The sequence below is a fragment of the Eleutherodactylus coqui genome, chromosome 5, assembly GCF_035609145.1.
Source record: "Eleutherodactylus coqui strain aEleCoq1 chromosome 5, aEleCoq1.hap1, whole genome shotgun sequence".
Lineage (NCBI taxonomy): Eukaryota > Metazoa > Chordata > Amphibia > Anura > Eleutherodactylidae > Eleutherodactylus > Eleutherodactylus coqui.
The window spans coordinates 51,187,067-51,210,344 of NC_089841.1; the positions used below are offsets into that span (position 1 = coordinate 51,187,067).

At 44.9% G+C, this 23,278-nt stretch overlaps 1 protein-coding gene across 1 annotated transcript in view; it reads left to right on the forward strand.

Annotated features, from left to right (window-relative positions):
• DCC (DCC netrin 1 receptor) overlaps positions 1-23,278 on the forward strand; it is a 640,441-nt gene that overhangs the window by 523,264 nt on the left and 93,899 nt on the right. The window contains exon 17 of the mRNA XM_066604857.1: positions 2,733-2,927. Coding sequence (XP_066460954.1) covers positions 2,733-2,927 — 195 coding nt within the window. The remainder of the gene's footprint in view (positions 1-2,732; positions 2,928-23,278) is intronic.

Genomic DNA, 23,278 nt, shown 5'->3' on the forward strand with positions numbered 1-23,278 from the left:
ATAAATCTATTAGTCCGGCGCAACCGTGGCCCCTCCTGACGAGCCCGCCAACTTTTCAGTAAAGTGGTGGGACTGGCGCAGAATCAGGAAAAGTCGCACATACTTGTGCAAATACCCACTTGTATGGCAGGCTGAAAAAAGAGATGTAAAGGTAGTTATACCCATAGTGCCCTATGAAGCGTCCTAATTCACCTACCCCTCCTCCCAACCCTGCCAGGTTGACCACCATATCATTAGAACATACTGGGGTAAGGAGAGGAATTTTTCTCACTTTGAAATTACATTTTGTACAAGACAATCCCCCCCCCCCCCCCGATGGGTATGACGCTGTACGGCGCACCGCCGCGGCTCACACTGATATTTTCCATTTAGTTAATTTGCTGCTGGACGTGACTCTATAATCGTCTGATTGGTTAATATTTTACGACCCGTCGTACTATTTACTGTATTTAGGTCATTCCAATTATAGGATATTTTTCTTCTCATCTCTTTATGTGGCTCATCACCATCTGTTAACGTATAAATTTGTATTTCAAGCTAAAAATAAACCTGAAAATATACAAATTTTGATCCTCCCAATCTCAGCAGTTAGTTAACATCCAGTAATCTTTTGGGAATACTTCCTGCGTGATATCTTATGATGGCTTTACCACGCACGGGGTCAGAATTATACACTGCCGCTATGCTAGAAGCTGCTTCGGTGATGCAAGAACATATGCTTGTCCCTTCCGCTCTCAAAGAGACAAGCCGCGATGTTCTGCTCATGGCGCTGCTTGTGACATAGTTGGATCTACGTTCTATGGTGCGTTAGCCGTAATAAGATACCATTTGGTTCTCTAGACATCAGATGTATAAACTGTTATTGTCCATATGCAAAGAAAAGTAAATAAATGTAAAAAGTCACATTTTCATTGTCTTCGACATAGCATGAACCAAAATGTCCGGCATGTATTTCCACGGCGCCTTTACATAACTGCAGGTCTGGCTGAACCACGGGTCTGGCCTTAAGAACCTCATGAACTGGGGCTTCTGAAGACGAAACCACAGCTTTATTGTCTACATGAAATCCCTTCAAGAAAGTATCTAGTCATATCCAGAGCTGTATTCAAATTTCAACAGGCTTCTAAGCTGAAATCAGGCAGCACCTCCTGCTTGTTCAGTGTCTGTGCAGGGTTTGTTATAGTAATTTGCCTTCTGAGAAGTATAGACTCAAATAAGAAACAACTTCTCCAGAATGCAGTGCGGTAGAAATCATTGCATTTGAGAAGCTTTGGTAAACTGTTAGAGGCACATCTATCAACATTGTTTTCGTAGAAACCAGCAGAATTGTGAATTCAGCTCTAAAGAATAATATAGGATGTAACTCAGGATCAGTCAGTATAGGATAAATAATGTTTGTACAGTTACTTCAGAGGCAGAATAGTGAGTGCAGCTCTGGAGTATAATACAGGATGTAACTCAGGATAAGTAATGTATATACACAGTGACTCCACCAGCAGAATAGTAAGTGCAGCTCTGGAGTATAATACAGGATGTAACTCAGGATCAGTACAGGATAATTATTGGATATATACAGTGATTCCACCAGCAGAATAGTAAGTACAGCTCTGGAGTATTAAACAGGATGTAACTCAGGACCAGTACATGATAAGTAATGTATGTACACAGTGACTCCACCAGCAGAATAGTGAGTGCAGCTCTGGTGTATAATACAGAATGTAACTCAGGATGAGTACAGGATAAGTAATGTATGTACTCAGTGACTCCACCAGCAGAATAGTGAGTGCAGCTCTGGTGTATAAAACAGGATGTAACTCAGGACCAGTACATGATAAGTAATGTATGTACACAGTGACTCCACCTGCAGAATAGTGAGTGCAGCTCTGGAGTATAATACAGGATGTAACTCAGGACCAGTACATGATAAGTAATGTATGTACATAGTGACTCCATCAGCAGAATAGTGAGTGCAGCTCTGGAGTATAATACAGGATGTAACTCAGGGACAGTAGAGGATAAATAATGTATGTACACAGTGACTCCACCAGCAGAATAGTGAATGCAGCTCTGGAGTATAATACAGGATGTAACTCAGGATCAGTACAGGATGAGTAATGTATGTACACAGTGACTCCGACAGCAGAATAGTGAGTGCAGCTCTGGAGTATAATACAGGATGTAACTCAGGATCAGTACAGGATAAGTAATGTATGTACACAGTGACTCCACCAGCAGAATAGTGAGTGCAGCTCTGGAGTATAGTACGGAATCAGTACCGTAACACATGTCCATAGTGACTTTTTAGCATCTTTTTATATAGATTGCAGCAAAGCTGTATACAAACTGCAGATTTAATGGGAAATATTTGTTTCTCCTGTTGTTATGATAAGGTTTTGTAAATGTCTTGGAGCTTCTCGGTATAAATTTAATATGCAGTGGAATGAGCTGTGGGAGAAAAGCCTTTTCTGCACGGATATTGCAGTCGGTTACCAGTAAATATCATATTGTTTTTGCGGTACTATTCATTTCATGAGCTCTGAAACTTCTCTGAAATCTGTTCTTCTGGCTTTACTGACTCGAAACTAGATAGAAACTCGCAGTGTCCGTGCCCGGATTATCTATTTATAACACAACATTCCACATTCACACAATGATCAAAATGTATTAGTCAGGCTGTGGGCTCGAATGAGAAAGTCAATAGAATATTAATGCTGTTTTTGTTTGACTCGCAGAATCCCAAGTGCCAGACCAGCCCAGTTCTCTCCATGTCAGGCCTCTCACTACCAGCATCATTATGAGTTGGACTCCACCGCTCAACCCTAACATTGTGGTACGAGGGTATATAATTGGCTATGGTGTCGGAAGCCCCTACGCCGAGACTGTGAGAGTGGACAGCAAGCAGCGCTATTATTCCATTGAGAATTTAGGTAAGTGTTGGTGATTGAATCCAAGCGGGGTAAACGTGTTTGTGTTCAGCAAATGACTATAAAGGTAAATCAAAAACAATCGTTGCGGCTGATGGAAATCTAGTAAACAAAATGTCGTAAGGGTCTGAGGTAGTGAAATTACATCGGGTGCCCTACTGGGAGCAAGGACAGATGTGAGTAAATTACAAAATATATTTGTGCTATAGCATAGCAGACATTTAAAGGGATTCCAACAGGTCTCCATACAAAAAGCCACCTCTGTACACGTCCACTGCCTGGATGGAGCAGCAGCACCTCACCAAGCAGGTCAGGGGACCCTCATTCTTCATATAGGTCCGAGTCCCAGAGGTGTGGATTTGCCATAGATGTCTAAGTTTGGAAACCTTTTGTAGATGATTTTATGGCCATAGCTAGATTTTTCTTCAAGCAGGGCAAATATTTTGTTTGCTGTCCTAACCCAGTATATGCAAATAAGGAAGATGGGACAATACCTGTGCAGCGCCACCTATTGGATGGCAGCATTCCTTCAAATCAATGTATGACTCTTTAACAAGTCTGTAAAACGATTATTGTTTTACAGACATGTTGAAAAGTCATACGTTGATTTGAAGGAATGTTGCTATCCAATAGATGGTGCTGCAGAAGTATTGTTCCATCTTCCTTATTTGCATAAATTACCCAGAGGAGCATGCATGGCCTTATAAATCTCCTGACTCACTTTTCAGGTGTTTTCTCACACCCCTTCTGGGTGCATTCCTTGGGGAGAGACAATGCCATTCCCCGACCGACTCACCCCCTAAGTGTCTCCTCACACTGTTTGGTTGCTCTTCTTAAGGAGAGATGACACTCCTCTTAGTCCAGTATATAAAATACCCTAGAAAAACATGGTCACTTGTTGGCTTATTTAACAGACACTCCAGTGAAAACACATTTTCTTTTCTTTCCTGCCCCCTCACCTGATTGCCTGTCACACCTTGGAGGTCTCCTCTGTATATTGCATCCACTTCCATTCAGTACAACCCCCTGTCTGATACTTATTGGGCACCATCTTGAGGCTGAACCTTTTTACTTTCAGTTTCACATTTATCCCCTTAATGCATCAGCACAGCATTAGTTAAAGTAATATCATTATGCCTGCTGTGTGAGACACTTTAATTAGCATTAACTTATATAGTCTTCTAAATAAGCGACAGCCCATAATTATGTAGTCAGGAGGATGAGCTGTGATCTACTCTATTATAACTGTGTGACAAGAGCTGTGTGATCATCATCAGTAATTATAATAAGAGTGCCGAGTGTCTGTGTGCCCCTCCAGACAGTTTCTGTGTTAGCGATTATGTAACAGTATCACACAGACTGAGAAATTGACTAACTTCAGACATCATAACCCCAAGTAGATCTGAGCTGGTTAGAATTAAGATGACCTGACCATCTGAGAAGAAAGAGGCCAGGAGATTCAGATAGAAAGGAATAACTAACCAATTGAGGCCACTAACAGGGGCACTATTACCACTGCAGACGCTAACAGGGACACTATTGCTACTGGAACCCCTATGGGGGTCACTATTACTGCTGGGGCTGCTAACAGGGGCACTATTACAACTTCAGCCGCTAAGTGTGGGACACTGGACTTTGCAAATCCTATTCTCGTGTGAGAGGGTTAAACAAGGGCAGGACCACATAATACAGTGGGCGGGGCTTTGCATAAATGGGCGTGGCCTTTCATAAACATTTTGCTGCTCAAAAGTTGGAAAGTATGAATAACGCTATGGTGATGGTTTAGAGAAAGTCGAGTAATAGGTTCCCTTACGGGTCTTCCACCACCCAGAATGTCCAGTAGTAAATTATGTGAACTTTTGCTACAGCGAAGGCTTCTTCTTACAAAATACATTGGCGGTGCTTGTAAAAGTGTAAATTTCCTTCGGAAATGAATAAATTATGTAGGCCACTGCAGCATGTCAATTGCGCGTCTTAGAATTCAATGCATTAAGTTCAACCGCTGAAGTTCTTGGAATACAGAGTCTTCAATCATGGGATCCAATTATGTGATTTAACACAGCAAAGAGTTGAATGACAGCTTTTAATCTCAAGGGGTTTCAGTGCGACGTTTAGTTCCACTAATGCTTGCCTTTTAGGTTGGAGGCAGCGAGGAGGGAGGTTTGACAGTCAATGTTAATATAAATTTATATTCCTTTATCTGAAAAGGGATTTCTGAATAACTTTCTACACAGAACAGCTCTCATTTATTAAGGTGGATGAAAAGTTTAATAAAACTGAATAATTACCCATAGCTGACGAGACTATAAGCAACTGTCATTTAATTGCCAATGGTGTAGCAGTTGAGTTTGCTGTAGACCCTGTTTCAATGGAGGAGAGAAAGGAGCAAAAAAGGTATAAGTAAAATATTGTTATGATCAGCAGGAATGCTTCTGTTGTTTCATTATCTCCTCTCTATTACCCTGTTTCCCCCAAAATAAGACCTATCCTGAAAATAAACCCTACACAGATTTTTCGGAAGCCTTGAAATATAATGTAAGCCCTACCCTGGAAATAAGCCCTAGCTGCATTACGTAAAACATGGAATGCATTACCTTGCCGGCTCAGTCCAGGTCCCTCCCGCTGCTCTCCGGAGCACCGTCGTGCTTCTTGCAGTCCTTGGCCGCCCACTGAAGATCACTTCCTGCAGCGCTCGAGAGCCAATCAGAGCCATCGCTTCCTGGAGGCAGGATTAAGAGATCTTCTGTGGGAGGACGAAAAATGCAAGAAGCTTGATGGAGTTCCATTGAGCAGTGGGAGGGACCTGGACCGAGCCTGCTAGGTAATTATAATAAGACATTCCCTGAAAATAAGACCTAGTATCTCTTTGGGGCAAAACATAATATAAGGCAGGGTCTTATTTTCAGGAAAACGTGGTAGGTTGATGCTGAGACAGTTTTTATGCAACTGTGGCACAGCTGATCCATTAGATTGGGTCAACTGACCACACTCCTGCTGCCCAGCCTCGTTTGGAGATTCTGATTGGCAAGCTTTTCTTTAACCTTTTCTGGCTACTGCAGTGTGTTGCTGGTTATAGCATAAGCTTTGTGCTTTTTACATCTAGCATTTATTACATACTTCTTGTTCCCCAATCCAGCTTCTTTTCTTTGTCAGTGTAGTTTTGTTTCTGTGCATATTTCTAGTCCAGACTTGTATTTTGTTCTAGGCTTTTTCTCTGTTTGCACCTTTCTTGTTTTGCTTCTTAGTTCAGCTCTGTTCAGTTTGGTTTCCTTGTCTCTGGGTCATAGTGCCCTCTTATTGTTTGTCAGGGATGATGTTTCAGATAGGGTTTCAATTAGCAGTATCTTTAGGGATACTCAAGGACAGTGGTGCCTGGTGTTAGGGCCAGCATTATGGATAGATTAGGGAAAACATAGCTAGACTTAGGGCTTGTTATTATCTGTTCACCATCATTCATGCCCTCCATTATTTGATAATCATCATCCATCTGCTCCATTATTTGACTATAATCACCATCATCCATCAACAAATTATCTACCATCACCATCACTATTTGGTACTCGTCATGCATTTGTGAGTTCTTGTTCTTGCATTTCTGTTACCTACTAGTGCTAATATGAGCTTCATATTATTTTTCATTAAACTGTCCATTCGCTAGATACTTTGGCCTTAATATAAATTCTGGGAGTATCTGGGTACTGGGAGACACTGTTCGCACCCAAACTGTGACTGCTACAGGCGAAAGCCAGGTTTGTCATCATGTACCTAGCAGTGTTTCAATTCATCAGTTCCTTATATAAATCACAACAGAGAGGAAATTTCAAATTCCGCATAGTTGGGCAAAGCTGTTGTTTGCAAGGCTAACAGCGTCTCACTAGAGTACCAAGGGTCATCCAATGGGTCTAGGTTGTGACTCAATGACCAGCTTTAAACGTATACACACAAGCTGACTTAGGAGTTATCACTTACCACTAAGGTCTATTTCTTATAGGATGATTCAGTAATAATCTATTAGGTCCTAATGATAATAGATCCTATGTGTACAATGTAGCTAATAGTTAACATGGCCTCTATAGATGATGGTGGACCTCAGAATCATCTCCTCTGGTGGAACCAAGCAATTCTAGTCCAACACTAAATCTAGTGAATAAATTATACAATCCGGAGCCATAAACTGTTACTTAAAATGAATTGCTACTTTAAGGGAGGAAGAAATCCTTCTAAAATTATGTGACCTTTTATGTAGACATATGAGAAGATGACCTCTGTGTAGATCCAATAGTTGGAACTCCATAGACTTCTATGAAGGTTAAGAGGTTACAACAATTTATAGCCAGAGAAAGTAGAAAATGGGCAGAGCGCCTTAGATTTGTGGGTCTCAAGACAGGAAGGCGGATAGAGAGATTCTGAATATACGACTAGAAAGCAGATTGTTAGGTGCTGCTGTCTTCGTGCACTGGCTGATCATAGGCCAAATTAGCATAAAAAAATAGAATAGAGGAGGATGAGAAAAAATTATACTGTGGCACAACCTGTTGGTAGACATCAAATATTGGCTGATTAGAATTGATGAAATAATGAAAACTCCTGTTTTCCTGCGGTATCCGCAGCCCATCCACTGTCTATGCGGGATCTGCACTGAAATAGAGCATGCTGCGATTTGCTGTCCAGACCAACAGGTCCGGAAAACAAAATTCTAGTGCGGACGCCCATGCTTCTTTATGGGCGGCTTGAACTGCGGATCTTCCATGCGGGTGCCCCACAATTCTATTCCGGATGGGGAAATCGGGCCTAATTGTTACTTTAAAGGAAGGAGAAATCATCCCAAAATGATCCTCTGAAATTATATATAAGCATATCATATATGGCATCTATGTAGGTTCAAGAGTTTGGAACTCTGTGGACTTCAACAATTAAAGGGAACCTGTCCCTAGTATTCAGCCTGGTAAACTAATAGCAATGCTGGGATGGTGTAGTATCAATCATTCCCAAAGTGCTTTTGTCATCAATATTTCCTATGTTGCATGTAAATGAAGCAGAGCTGTCCAGTGAGCGGGCCACATCGGCTCTGCTAGGTGCTTGTTTTCCACCCAGATCCACCTACCTAGCCCCCTCTTCTTCCATGCACAGATAAACTCTCCCTTTTAGAGGCAGAAACAAGCAGCTTATCTGCACATACCCCTGGGCAGACCATAAGGCACGTGTGCGAAAAATCAGAGCAAAGCGTGGATGATGCCTAATCCATCATTCACATCATAAGGGTAGAGGGATAGACCTGGGGGAAAAACAAGCAGCTAGCAGAGCAGTCCCGGCCTGCCCACTGGACCCCTCTGCTTCATTTACATGCGGCACTGGAAATTTTCAAACTTCTTTTTTTGAGCTATGCCTTTATCAGCATTGATGACAAAAGCAGTGTGAGAATGATTGATACTACATAATTGTACTGCTGCTATTAGTTTACTGGGCTAAAAACTGGTGACAAGTTCTCTTTAGAGGTTGCAGCAATTTAAAGAGCACCCATAGCCTGCTGCAATGCTCTGTGATGATAAAGCACCAAGACTTGCAGGATTGCTGCTTCCAATAGGTGGCGCTGCAGATGTATTGTTCCATCTCCCTTATTTGCATATTACGCAGAGGAGCATGAATGGCCTTATAAGTCTCCTCACTCGCTCACCTTCTAGATGCTCTCCCTAAGGAGAAAAGATAGCTTTCCTGACCTCACATTAGCCAAGCCAGAAACCTACTCCACACTGATGGGGGGGCAAACATGCCGAAAGAGCTGTGTGTGTATGGATTCTGGCTTGGCTTTCAGTTCCGAGTCATTGTTACAAGTCTTGTATAAAGAGTCTAACATTGACTTGCAGGAATTCTGCTTTTCAATAGTTGGCGCTGCAGAGGTATTGTTCCATCTCCCTTACAGTATATGTATATTACCCAGAGGAGCATGAATGTCCTTATTTGTCTCCTCACTCACCGTCTAGCTGCTCTCCCTAAGGAGAAAATATAGCGCTCCTGACCCACAATAAAGTACCAATGACTTTGTGTTTTATCGATTTTCATTGCTGAATTTCCCAAAGCCATGAACGTGACCCCAATGGATGGCATCCACTCTAACACCTGATGAAGGAGCTATGTTCTAAGGATCCTTTGCCGTACTCTCACCATGTTATACTCAGCTTCATAGATGTTGAAAACAAAAGCCAGGAAACTTTCCAAAGTTTTTATCCCTTAGTGTCTGATTTAAAAAGGTTCTAAACAATATTGCAGAAAAAAGTTATAAAGCTGAAAAAAAAGAGAGGCGCTCCATCATGGAGGTGATAAAAAAAACGATGGCATTTTTATCATTTTACGTTCCTACATCGCTGCCTGAAATTTCTTTGCAATATGGGTGTAATAAACCAACCCCGATAAACCATGCCTGGTGGCCGGACGGAGGGAACTGCAGGAGATGCTGAGAAGAATGCTCCTTGCATCCGTAATGCCTTATTTTTGCTGTTGTGGGTGATTGCTGCGTTCAGAATCCTGCACGTTAAAAGCGGTCATGGGGAGAAGATGACAACTGCCCGGTGCCTGGGATAATCATCATTTTATTAGATGATCTTCAGTTGGCTTTTGCCGGGCGAGCAATAGATTTTCTCCTACTATTCTCTGGTCATTATCAATGTGATGAGTTTTTGAGGAGACATAAAGAAAAGAGATGTTATCTCTCATCTATCAGTCATCGTGTTATAGTTTACATGTCCTGTAGGTTGTATATCAATCTTACGAGGTCTTTTGATGTATATGATGTAGAAGTTTCTGCTCAAACTTTTTAGTTAACTCCTAGGCAAACTTTTGGTAACCAATCTTGACCAGATTAATGGTGATTACATAGAGTAATATGAAGCAAAGTCACAATTTAGTGCTATGCCGAAACACATGGGAGGCTATACTCGTTGGCTTGCAAATATAATATTAAAGCACAACCCTATATTTGCCGACACAACGCTTCTTATCTACAGTGACTCCTTGCCATGCATGGACATACAGTAGCCCATTAATATATCACTGATGCTCAATGTATTAGAGGTTCCTAGATAGTGTTAAGCAAACTTTTGAAAAGTTTGGCTGGTTCGCTGAAATTCGGAAAAAGTTCGGTTTAGTTTTAACCTCTAAAAAACGGTGGTGGCGTGCCTGAGTGGTGAACACTGCTGCCTTGCAACACCGCAGTCCTAGGTTCAAATCTAACCAAGGGCAACAGCTGCATAGAGTTTGTATGCTCTCCAAAACCAACAGGTGAATATAGATTATGAGTCACAATGGGGACAAAAATATCAAGTAAAACACGGTGTGATATGTACATGCTATATAGATAAAAGTATAAACTCCATGTAAACTCCATGTGGATGTTGTCCTTGTTTGGTGTTGTCAAATTTGAACCTGGGACCCAGTGTTGCAGTACTCACTGCTGAGCACAAACACCTTTCAAGTTGGCTTGGTAGGGATTAACCACTTGAGGTTCTGGCTCATTCCAAAATTACCTTTGAACAAAGTTCAACCCAAATAGAGTATGACTGCTTTGGTTTGCTCAACACTATTCTTGGACGTAGAACTTCGTGACCGATGCCCAATGGGTTTCTTATAGCGATTCTGTCACCAGAAAATAGCCCATAAATCACAGCCGTAGATGTCAGTTTTGAGAAAGGTGGAGGGGCTGTGGAGAACCAAGTAGTAGACAGCTGAGACCAGAATGAGCTGAAAGACTACCCACTGGATGCTTTTCATGTGATTTACATTGAGCACGAGGAACATGTAAAAGCCTATAGAGTATCTCCTGGGTGGATTCATTTTCAGAAAAGCAGGATGTATCATACTGCATATGGCGTAGTGGTTAATGGGTTCTTTACCGGTGACAGACTTCCTTTCAATATAGTATTTGCTTATTGTGAAGAATTAATTGGCGTCTTAGTTCAAAGTCCCCTATCAATGTTATCAAACTAACATTCAAAAATATCTTTGATGGTAATTTGTAGACTAATGCCCCAAGCCATTCCCTCAAAATGAATGGAGATAGTACTTGGGAAACTCTTTAGGTACTGGTGGAAGGAAAGCAACCCTTCCGTCATGGGACACATTTTGTCCCAGAATAAAAGGTGGTAAAAGTAGTATTACTTGCTGCTTTCCCTTTGCAGCGTTGTGCTCTGGATGCTCTGGCTCCTGACCCCTTTTTGGTCTTCCAATGTGATGGCACCAGTTCTCTGACTACCCAATCCACACTGCTGGTGCATCAGTAGTCTAAAATACTGTGCATTGCCCTGATTGGTCAGCGCTGTTCACGTGGGCAGCATTGGTCAATCACAGCAGAGTGAAGTTCCTCAGACTATAAATGCACAGTGTGCATTGTGTAGTAAATTAAGTATTGCTGCCATGTTGAGAGACCAAAGAGACACTGGGAGATGACAAATTTTGTCCCTGAGAACAGAGAATTACTTTGAAGGGTTTTTTTTTTCCATTTTGGACTCCACTTTTTTCTTAGCATGATCCCCTAATAATAAAGTAATGCCAGGTTGTATTTTTTGGAGACCAAACAGCAAATGTTTAATTCCCTTACAGTGCCACCACAGGAGAAATTAAGTATTACACCTTCTCCTTTGAAATCAGTAGACTATCTGTGTACTGCATATACATGCTCGGTGTTCAAGTAGCTCTTGACTAACATTACAATCCAGAAAATGGGAGTTACATTTTTTAAAGGGGTTTTTTGGAACAAATACATTGATATCCTATCTTCAGGATAGGTCATCAATATCTGTTTAGTGGGATTTCACTGCTTGGTACCCCCGGCAATCATCTGATTGTGGTGCTCGAGCATCTTCTCATCCCTGTTATGTCATGTTCAATGGTCACATGGCCTGAGATCCACTCAATTCCATTCAAGACCAAGTAAATGGGACTGAGCGGCAATACCAGGCCCTTTCACTATGAAATGTACGGCATTGTGCCTTGTATGTTGTGAAGTGACAACAGTGCTTACCCGAGCTCAATAACCACTTGAAACAGCGCATTGCCGGGGGTCCTGAGCGGCAAATCCCCACCAATATGATATTGATGAGTCATCCTGAGTAGAGATGAGTGAACCTACTCGGCCACGCCCCTTTTTCGCCCGAGCGCCGTGATTTTCGAGTACTTCCGTACTCGGGCGAAAAGATTCGGGGGGCGCCGTGGGTGAGTGGGGGGGAGAGGGAGAGAGAGAGAGGGCTCCCCCCTGTTCCCCGCTGCTGCTACCCCCGCTCTGCCACGCCTCCCCGCGCCCCCCCGGCGCCCCCCGAATCTTTTCACCCGAGTACGGAAGTACTCGAAAATCGCGGTGCTCAATCGAGTAATTACTCGAAACGAGTACGTTCGCTCATCTCTAATCCTGAGGATAGGTCGTCAGTATCCTACTCCCAGAAAACCCCTTTAAGTAAAAATTCCCTAATTGGGTATTCAAACATGGGTCTTGAGGAACCAAACAGACCCTTTAAAAAGAGGAAATCCCTTACTGTGTCTGTTCTGAGCAGGAACACAAGAAAAGATTAAAAAAAATGTTGATGCGGTAACCCCGTGTTTTTGGACAAATGTTGCCAAGGAGAAGAAGAATTATCTCGCGCAGTTAAGCTAACGCTGAACTTTTTCCATCTACCAACCATCAAAGCCAGACAATTACAGAGATGAAGATACAGCAGTTATGTTTAATTTCATGCACCTTATTCTTCTTTTTTATTCTATTATACTCGATAATCAGCGCTCAGTAACACAAATCTTCACAAAAATTTTTTCGAAATTGCTAACAAGGCCAAGATTCCTGTGATTTTCCCCCATTATACCTTGACCTTAAGCGATAATGAAATACTAAATGAAAGGATTGCAATCATCTCTCACTATATCTCTTCTCTGTGCCGGGGTCCTCTGAGCTTTCTTCCCTTTGGTTAAAAATGAGCCAGTCTTTTATTCATTGCCAGAGGTGAGGAAGGGTGACATTCTGCTATATTTTCTGTCTCAGCTGCATTTTGCCTTCTGAGTAAAATTTAAGCATTTAAAGAAAAAAAAATTGGAATATATCAATTTTTTTAATGCATTAAAGGCTAGGGGTGCAGCAGCCAACAGCCGGGGAATGTAACAGCCAACAACCAGGGAATGTATCTTTATACTAAGTGAGATTTATTATTAACGGATTCTGTTGCTGTGTTCCCCAGCCACATACCCATTTTTTCAAAGGCTCCACCCTTTTGAGGGAGTGGCTTTTGAAAATGAGCCCCATAAATTGGTGTTTCTGAAGGTTGTGTGAGTGATCACTGTGGATAAGGGGGGGTGTTTAAAATTTCCCATAATTGGGAATATAAATGTTGGGAAGTTTAAAAGTGATGCCCCATAGAAGGTAATAAAGCATGCTGCGAATCACATGTTTTAGAGAAAAAGTGAGCAAGATAGTCATGTGACCACTGCACACAAGATGCATCATGGGACTTGGGCTATCTGTATATTTTAGGCAGCTGTCAGCCAAATGCTCGCTGGCCCGACAGTTATATTGTCTGATACCAACATATACATGCACGCTCGGCTCATGCACGTGTTTTCAATATAAAGAGGGGAGCAAGTCCCTGCCAGACACTGGCTTAACAAAAGGATTGGGCAGTTGAAATCCAAAAAGCCCAATCCTTATCTTCTGCAAACTCTGCAATCGGGAAAAGTCATAAGGCCCTCAAACATAATAGATTGGATAGGCCAGTCCTGCCCAAATCTATAGGTTTGGTTAATTTACATCTATTGTCTATGACTACCCTTAACATTGACATTTTGCACTCTTTTATCAAGTAGTTGCCTCAGAAATACATGGGAATTCATGGCAAAATCTTCTTCCTACATATCGTATAGACACAACAGAAGATATTGTCAGTGGTTTATGAGTTCAGACCTCGATTAGGTCCTTCAGTTTTCAGACTGTAGCACTTTGTAGAGTTTGGGAACTTTTTGTTGATTTCCATCAATGGGTGTCCTACACAATATTCAAGACATTGACTTCTATCAAATCTTTGGTATATCAGATCACAGAAATTGACACAGGACAGGGGATAACTTTCTTGGGATCAGTGGAGGTTCCAGAAAAGGTCCCCACATAAATGGAGTGGCAGTTGAACAAGTGTACCGTTACTACATTCATTTCAAAGAGGCTGCCGGATATAGCCAAGTACTTGAACTTTGGTTGGCTTTTGGTGGTCAAGCAATAACTTTTCTTCTACTCTTCTCTTTACATTTATTTACATAATATAACCCTTTTAAGGCCTTTACAGCAACTTGACGTACTTTATGACTTGTAAACTTTTTGTATTGTAGGTTTAGTAAACCTGCCCTAGGAACGGCAGGCATAAACTTAGAAGCAGAATGTGTTCATGTTCAAGATACCCCAAGGATTCCACTACTTACATTGTTTCTGTGTTAACATGTTAGACAGTCTTGAAAGGAAAGTCCGATGATTAAACACAGACTTTTATACTGGAAAACAGGAGTAGCCAAAGGCTATAATCTCCTGTATGAGTGAATGGGGAGTGAGTTCAAATTCCTGGGAGGTCCAGGTCAACTCGGTAATGGATAAGGGCCAGAACGGTATTTTTACAATCCAAGTCCCAAGTGAATTTTCCCAGTCTGTATTAAAGCAAAATGTCTCCAGCGAATCGTGAAAACCTCATTGTGATTCTGTCTGTGCCATGCTTAGGAATGGGTAGTGACACAGAATGAGCGTGATGCTGTCATAAGAAATAAAATCGCTCATGATTTCTTCCTGCTGAATACAAAGTACTGAAATTTACTGAGACTGTGTTGTGTTTCTAGTCTTTAATGTTCGTTATGTCCTTGGTTAGTGTTCTAAGTGGTTACAGCTATATAGTTACTTGTTGCTTATGGCGTTGCGTCTTACACACGGCCATGTTGAAGATTTGTGTTGTATGGCGCCAATAGCCTTCTACCGGCTCATGCTGAGTATTTACTGAATGACCACTTTATTAGAGCCCCCCATCTAGTAGTGCAGCTATTCATCATGGCATACGTTCTACTACATGTTAAAATTGTTCTGAAGCAATACTGACCCATGCAGAAAGGACAATTTCTAGTAGTTGCCACAAATTAGATGCAGGTGCTAACATGTTCAGACCAGCTGGTAAGAAGAGTTCATCGATTCATGCTGCTTGTGCCAAATTCTGATCCCCCCTTCAGCACGGGGCAACAGAAATCTGGATTCATTTGACCAGATGTATTTGCTTAATGATACAAGTTTTGATCTTTTTTTTGCCCCCTGGAGTCTCGCCTTCCCGTTTCTCAACCTCTGGCACACCTATAGAAAAGTGGGTTATACCATTTTTCTATAGGTGTGCCTTCATACTTCTTATTCTATGCTTGTAAAATATGTAGTAGAGTGTAGTGAGTACTTCAGTGAGTGGGTACTTTGATTAGGAGAGTTGAACTATACTGCCCTTTGGCATCTGTGCCCACATGTACCTTGCGAACATCTTTGTTGACCAGAATTTTGGTGATCAAAAGCTCCAGATCTAGGATGGTTGGTTTGGGAAATAAGTCCCAACAGACTTGGTTATCTTCATTTACCAGTATCAGCCTCTGCTTTGTGCCAGTGTGTTTCTTTATTTGAAAGGGCAGAAGACATTGCTATTGGTCTCCTTGATTTCTATCTATCTATGCTATAAACCCATTGTTGTGTTACTGGCACCATCCAGCGCCCATAATCGTAGAAGTGAAATAAAAACAACAGTCCATAGAAGTCATGACATGGTGCCAATTAAAGTCATGTGATCATAAGACCAAGGCTGCAAGTCCAAGATTCTAATTATCCAATTAATTTGCAAACTCAAAAAAGAAATGAACTCACAAAAAAACAAAACATTTTGCATATACTGAATAGTTGAATTTCAGATATACTATTATAAGATTCCTAGTAAAAGTGTAAGAAAACACCAGCCAGAAAGACCTTTTAACCCCTTAAGGACCAGGGATTTTACCAATTTGGTGGTTTAACTGCCCTATTTTCTTTTCCTTTAGCTACCAAAATTATTTTTGCTTTGTTTTTTTTTCCTGTTACATATAGGGATATTTTTTTATATCTTTTTCACTGACTTTCTTTTCAGTTTTTTAGCTTTATTGGGGTAAAAAGCTAAAAAAAAATGATTTTTTTAAAAAACATTTATAGTATTTTTTTTAAATTTGTATATTTACACTAAAATAAAGTATGGCAACGGGTTCCTCATTTTGTTTTGGATGTTTTGATATATAATATGTATGGTTTGGGATTACTGTACGCATACGGCAATGGTTTTCATTGGCGTTAGCTTTGGGTTATTTTCTGTCTTATGTATATATTGTTGTTTTATTCTGTAATTTGTTTTTTACTTATTTATGTAATTATTCTTTTTACTATCTATTTCCCCCATGATGTCATATAAGACCTCTGGGGGACATTCACATGTTTTTTTTGTTTTTTTTTAATTTGACAATTTTTCTACTGTAGCTGGGGCATCCATGGGAGCCACATTCATATGAGCACCAGTTACAGGAAAAACATCCCCTGTAGTGAAATTAGTCACTAGCAGAGCTGAGCAGGACCCTGCAGCTCTGCTGTAGCAGGGAATCCCGGCGTTCACATGATCCACGGGCTCCCGTAGTGGAAGAAACTAGAGATGAGCGAGCACCAAAATGCTCGGGTGCTCGTTACTCGGGACGAAATTTTCGCGATGCTCGAGGGTTCGTTTCGAGTAACGAACCCCATTGAAGTCAATGGGCGACCCGAGCATTTTTGTATATCGCCGATGCTCGCTAAGGTTTCCATTTGTGAAAATCTGGGCAATTCAAGAAAGTGATGGGAACGACACAGCAACGGATAGGGCAGGCGAGGGGCTACATGTTGGGCTGCATCTCAAGTTCCCAGGTCCCACTATTAAGCCACAATAGCGGCTAAAGTGTGTCCCCCCCTCCCAACAATTTTTACTTCTGAAAAGCCCTCATTAGCAATGCATACCTTAGATAAGCACCACACTACCTCCAACAAAGCCCAATCACTGCCTGCATGACACTCTGCTGCCACTTCTCCTGGGTTACATGCTGTCCCGCCCCCCACCCCCTCCCCCGCACGACCCAGTGTCCACAGCGCACACCAAAGTATCCCTGCGCAGCCTTCAGCTGCCCTCATGCCACACCACCCTCATGTCTATTTATAAGTGCGTCTGCCATGGGGAGGAACTGCAGGCACACACTGCAGAGGGTTGGCACGGCTAGGCAGCGACCCTCTTTAAAAGGGACGGGGCGATAGCCCACAATGCTGTACAGAAGCAATGAGAAATATAATCCTGTGCCACCGCCATCAGGAGCTGCACACGTGGGCATAGCAATGGGGAACCTATGTGCCACACACTATTCATTCTGTCAAGGTGTCTGCATGCCCCAGTCAGACAGCGTTTTTTTATAAATAGTCACAGGCAGGTACAACTCCGCAATGGGAATTCCGTGTGCACCCACAGCATGGGTGGCTCCCTGGAACCCACCGGCTGTACATAAATGTATCCCATTGCAGTGCCCTGGACAGCAGAGCTAACGTCAGATTAAATGCAGGTGGGCTTCGGCCCACACTGCATGCCCCAACCTGACCGGGGTTTTTAATTGATAGACACAGGTAGGTACAACTCCCTATTGTGAACTCCCTGTGGACCGACAGCATGGGTGGGTGCCAGGAAGCCACCGGCGGTACATAAATATATCCCATTGCATTGCCCATCACAGCTGAGGTAATGTCATGATTAATGCAGGTGGGCTTCGGCCCACACTGCATGCCCCAGTCAGACTGGGGTTCTTTATAAGTAGACACAGGCAGGTACAACTCCCTATTGTGAAGTCCGTGTGGACCGACAGCATGGGAGGGTCCCCGGAAGCCACAGGCGGTACATAAATAAATCCCATTGCATTGCCCAGCACAGCTGAGGTAATGTCATGTTTAATGCACGTGGGCTTCGGCCCACACTGCATGCCCCAGTCAGACTGGGGTTCTTTAGAAGTGGACACATGCAGTTACAACTCCGTGCGGACCGACAGCATGGGTGGCTCCCTGGAACCCACCGGCGGTACATAAATATATCCCATTGCATTGCCCATCACAGCTGAGGTAATGTCATGTTTAATGCAGGTGGGTTTCGGCCCACACTGCATGCCCCAGTCAGACTGGGGTTCTTTAGAAGTGGACACATGTAGTTACAACTCCCTGTGGACCCACAGCATGGGTGGGTGCCAGGAAGCCACCGGCGGTACATAAATATATCCCATTGCAGTGCCCAGCACAGCTGATGTAACGTCAGCTTTAATGCAGGTGGGCAAAAAATTAATTGGATTACACTGTAGGCGAGGGCCCATGCCCAACCAAGAGGGCAGGTGAAACCCATTAATCGCTTTGGTTATTGTGGCTTAATTTGTAACTAGGCCTGGAGGCAGCCCAGTTAAAATAAAAATTGGTTCAGGTGCAAGTTTCAACGCTTTAATGAGCATTGAAACGTATAAAAATTGTTTTACAAAAATTATATGACTGAGCCTTGTGGGCCTAAGAAAAATTGCCCGTTCGGCGTGATTACGTCAGGTTTCAGGAGGAGGAGCAGGAGGAGGAGGATGAATATTATACACAGATTGATGAAGCTAAAAGGTCCACGTTTTTGATGGTGATAGAGAACAATACTTCCATCCGCGGGTGCAGCCTACGTATTGTTTAGGTATCGCTGCTGTCCGCTGGTGGAGAAGAGAAGTCTGGGGAAATCCAGGCTTTGTTCATCTTGATGAGTGTAAGCCTGTCGGCACTGTCGGTTGACAGGCTGGTACGCTTATCTGTGATGATTCCCCCAGCCGCACTAAACACCCTCTCTGACAAGACGCTAGCCGCAGGACAAGCAAGCACCTCCAGGGCATACAGCGCGAGTTCAGGCCACGAGTCCAGCTTCGACACCCAGTAGTTGTAGGGGGCAGAGGCGTCACGGAGGACGGTCCTGCGATCGGCTACGTACTCCCTCACCATCCTTTTACAATGCTCCTGCCGACTCAGCCTTGACTGGGGAGCGGTGACACAGACTTGCTGGGGAGCCAGAAAGCTGTCAAAGGCCTTAGAGAGTGTTTCCCTGCCTGTGCTGTACATGCTGCCTGATCTCCGCGCCTCCCCTGCTACCTGGCCCTCGGAACTGCGCCTTCGGCGACTAGCGCTGTCGGATGGGAATTTTACCATCAGTTTGTCCGCCAGGGTCCTGTGGTATAGCATCACTCTCAAACCCCTTTCCTCTTCGGGTATGAGAGTGGAAAGGTTCTCCTTATACCGTGGGTCGAGCAGTGTGTACACCCAGTAATCCGTAGTGGCCAGAATGCATGTAACGCGAGGGTCACGAGAAAGGCATCCTAACATGAAGTCAGCCATGTGTGCCAGGGTACCTGTACGCAACACATGGCTGTCCTCACTAGGAAGATCACTTTCAGGATCCACCTCCTCCTCCTCCTCCTCCTCCTCAGGCCATACACGCTGAAAGGATGACAGGCAAGCAGCATGGGTACCCTCAGCAGTGGGCCAAGCTGTCTCTTCCCCCTCCTCCTCATCCTCCTCATGCTCCTCCTCAACGCGCTGAGATATAGACAGGAGGGTGCTCTGACTATCCAGCGACATACTGTCTTCCCCCGCCTCTATTTCCGACCGCAAAGCGTCTGCCTTTATGCTTTGCAGGGAACTTCTTAAGAGGCATAGCAGAGGAATGGTGATGCTAATGATTGCAGCATCGCCGCTCACCATCTGGGTAGATTCCTTAAAGTTTCCAAGGACCTGGCAGATGTCTGCCAACCAGGCCCACTCTTCTGTAAAGAATTGGGGAGGCTGACTCCCACTGCGCCGCCCATGTTGGAGTTGGTATTCCCCTATAGCTCTACGCTGCTCATAGAGCCTGGCCAACATGTGGAGCGTAGAGTTCCACCGTGTGGGCACGTCGCACAGCAGTCGGTGCACTGGCAGGTGAAACCAATGTTGCAGGGTGTGCAGGGTGGCAGCGTCCGTGTGGGACTTGCGGAAATGTGCGCAGAGTCGGAGCACCTTTCCGAGCAGGTCTGACAAGCGTGGGTAGCTTTTCAGAAAGCGCTGAACCACCAAATTAAAGACGTGGGCCAGGCATGGCACGTGCGTGAGGCTGCCGAGCTGCAGAGCCGCCACCAGGTTACGGCCGTTGTCTCACACGACCATGCCCGGTGGGAGGCTCAGCGGCGCAAGCCAGCGGTCGGTCTGCTCTGTCAGACCCTGCAGCAGTTTGTGGGCCGTGTGCCTCTTCTCTCCTAAGCTGAGTAGTTTCAGCACGGCCTGCTGACGCTTGCCCACCGCTGTGCTGCCGTGCCGCGCGACACCGACTGCTGGCGACGTGCTGCTGCTGACACATCTTGATTGCAAGACAGAGGTTGCGTGGGAGGAGGAGGAGGAGGGTGGTTTAGTGGAGGAAGCATACACCGCCGCAGATACCACCACCGAGCTGCGGCCCGCAATTCTGGGGGTGGGTAGGACGTGAGCGGTCCCAGGCTCTGACTCTGTCCCAGCCTCCACTAAATTCACCCAATGTGCCGTCAGGGAGATATAGTGGCCCTGCCCGCCTGTGCTTGTCCACGTGTCCGTTGTTAAGTGGACCTTGGCAGTAACCGCGTTGGTGAGGGCGCGTACAATGTTGCGGGAGACGTGGTCGTGCAGGGCTGGGACGGCACATCGGGAAAAGTAGTGGCGACTGGGAACTGAGTAGCGTGGGGCCGCCGCCGCCATCATACCTTTGAAAGCCTCCGTTTCCACAACCCTATATGGCAGCATCTCCAGGCTGATAAATTTGGCTATGTGCACGTTTAACGCTTGAGCGTGCGGGTGCGTGGCGGCGTACTTGCGCTTGCGCTCCAACACTTGCGCTAGCGACGGCTGGACGGTGCGCTGAGAGACATTGGTGGATGGGGCCGAGGTCAGCGGAGTTGAGGGTGTGGGTGCAGGCCAGGAGATGGTAGTGCCTGTGTCCTGAGAGGGGGGTTGGATCTCAGTGGCAGGTTGGGGCACAGGGGGAGAGGCAGCGGTGCAAACTGGAGGCGGTGAACGGCCTTCGTCCCGCCTTGTGGGGTGCTTGGCCATCATATGTCTGCGCATGCTGGTGGTGGTGAAGCTGGTGGTGGTGGCTCCCCGGCTGATCTTGGCGCGACAAAGGTTGCACACCACTGTTCGTCGGTCGTCTGCACTCTCAGTGAAAAACTGCCAGAGCACCTCGGCCTCTGCAGGGTGGCATGGCGCGAGGGGGCGCTTTGGGAAACAGTTGATGGATTATTCGGTCTGGCCCTGCCTCTACCCCTGGCCACAGCACTGCCTCTTCCAACCTGCCCTGCTGCTGCACTTGCCTCCCCCTCTGAAGACCTATCCTCAGTAGGCGTAGCAAACCAGGTGGGGTCAGTCACCTCATCGTCCTGCTGCTCTTCCTCCGAATCCTCTATGCGCTCCTCCCTCGGACTTACTCCAATTACTACTACCTGAGTGATAGACAACTGTGTCTCATCGTCATCGTCCTCCTCATCCACTGAAAGCTCTTGCGACAGTTGCCGGAAGTCCCCAGCCTCATGCCCCAGACCCCGGGAACTTTCCAAAGGTTGGGCATCGGTCACGACAAACTCCTCCAGTGGGAGAGGATTCGGAACCTTTGCTGCCCATTCTGGGCAGGGGCCCGAGAACAGTTCCTGGGAGTCTGCCCGCTCCTCAGAATGTCTCACTGTAATGGAGTGAGGAGGCTGGGAGGAAGGAGGAGCAGCAGCCAGAGGATTCAGAGTTGCAGCAGTGGACGGCGCAGAATTCTGGGTGGTCGATAGATTGCTGGATGCACTTTCTGCCATCCACGACAGGACCTGCTCACACTGCTCATTTTCTAATAAAGGTCTCCCGCGTGGACCCATTAATTGTGAGATGAATGTGGGGATGCCAGAAACGTGCCTCTCTCCTAATCCCGCAGCAGTCGGCTGCGATACACCTGTATCAGGAGCTCGGCCTGTGCCCACACCCTGACTTGGGCCTCCGCGTCCTCGCCCGCATCCACGTCCTCTAGGCCTACCCCTACCCCTCAGCATGCTGTATTACCAGTAGTACAGAAACAGAACGCTGTAATTAAATGTGCCGCTTATTGGCCTGTGGTTGGAGGCTGACTTCGCTTACGGAACGCACAGCAGAGGCAGGAAAGAATTTTGCGCAAGCCTGCTGTAACACTTATCTGGCTGCGTATGAATTAGGACAACTACCCCCAGCAGAGACGCAGTACAGTCAGGACGGTCACAGGCAGCCCAAATAGATTTTTTCCCCCAAATTTTTTTGGAAAAGTCCACTGCCTATATAGACTGGATATGTCTTTCACTGTCCCTGCCTCACCACCACTACTGGCCGTGGACTATGTAAAATTACTGCAGGATGCAATGCTCTGAACGCAATGCTCTGCACGGCCGATATACAAAAAAAAAAAAGAAATGTGCAACACTGCAAAAAGCAGCCTCAACAGTACTGCACACGGTCAGATGTGGCCCTAAGAAGGACCGTTGGGGTTCTTGAAGCCTAAAATAAATCCTAACACTCTCCCTATAGCAGCTCCGGCATCAGCAGCACTTTCCCTAATCTCTGTCAGAATGCATCTGTGGCGAGCCGCGGGAGGGGCCGATTTATATACTCAGGTGACACCTGATCTCGCCAGCCACTCACTGCAGGGGGGTGGTATAGGGCTTGAACGTCGCAGGGGGAAGTTGTAATGCCTTCCCTGTCTTTCTATTGACCAGAAAAGCGCGCTAACGTCTCAGAGATGAAAGTGAAAGTAACTCGAACATCGCGTGGTGCTCGCCTCTAGTAACGAGCATCTCGAACACGCTAATACTCGAACGAGTATCAAGCTCGGACAAGTACGTTCGCTCATCTCTAGAAGAAACACTTCCATATTCCCTTTTTTAGTACATAGTGCTCATTGAGCGATGTGTACTAAAGAAAGGAGCAGGCAGAAAGGGTTAAAAACTTCTCCCTCCTCCTCCAGGTTATCAGCACTCACTAACAGCTGACAACCCATCCTGCTTCTAATTGATTGCAGAAGCAGGAGGCTTTAATCCCCACCATAATTTTACATACGGCTTGGCTTTAAGACCAGGACCAAGCACCATAAATTTATAGTGCTTGGTCCTTAATGGGTTAAACACCAATTCACATTATCACTTTCTACGACTTAGGGCACTGGATGGCGCAAGATAAGCGTCAGTGGGTTTAGAGCATTTTTTGCGTGTTTTATGGTCATTTT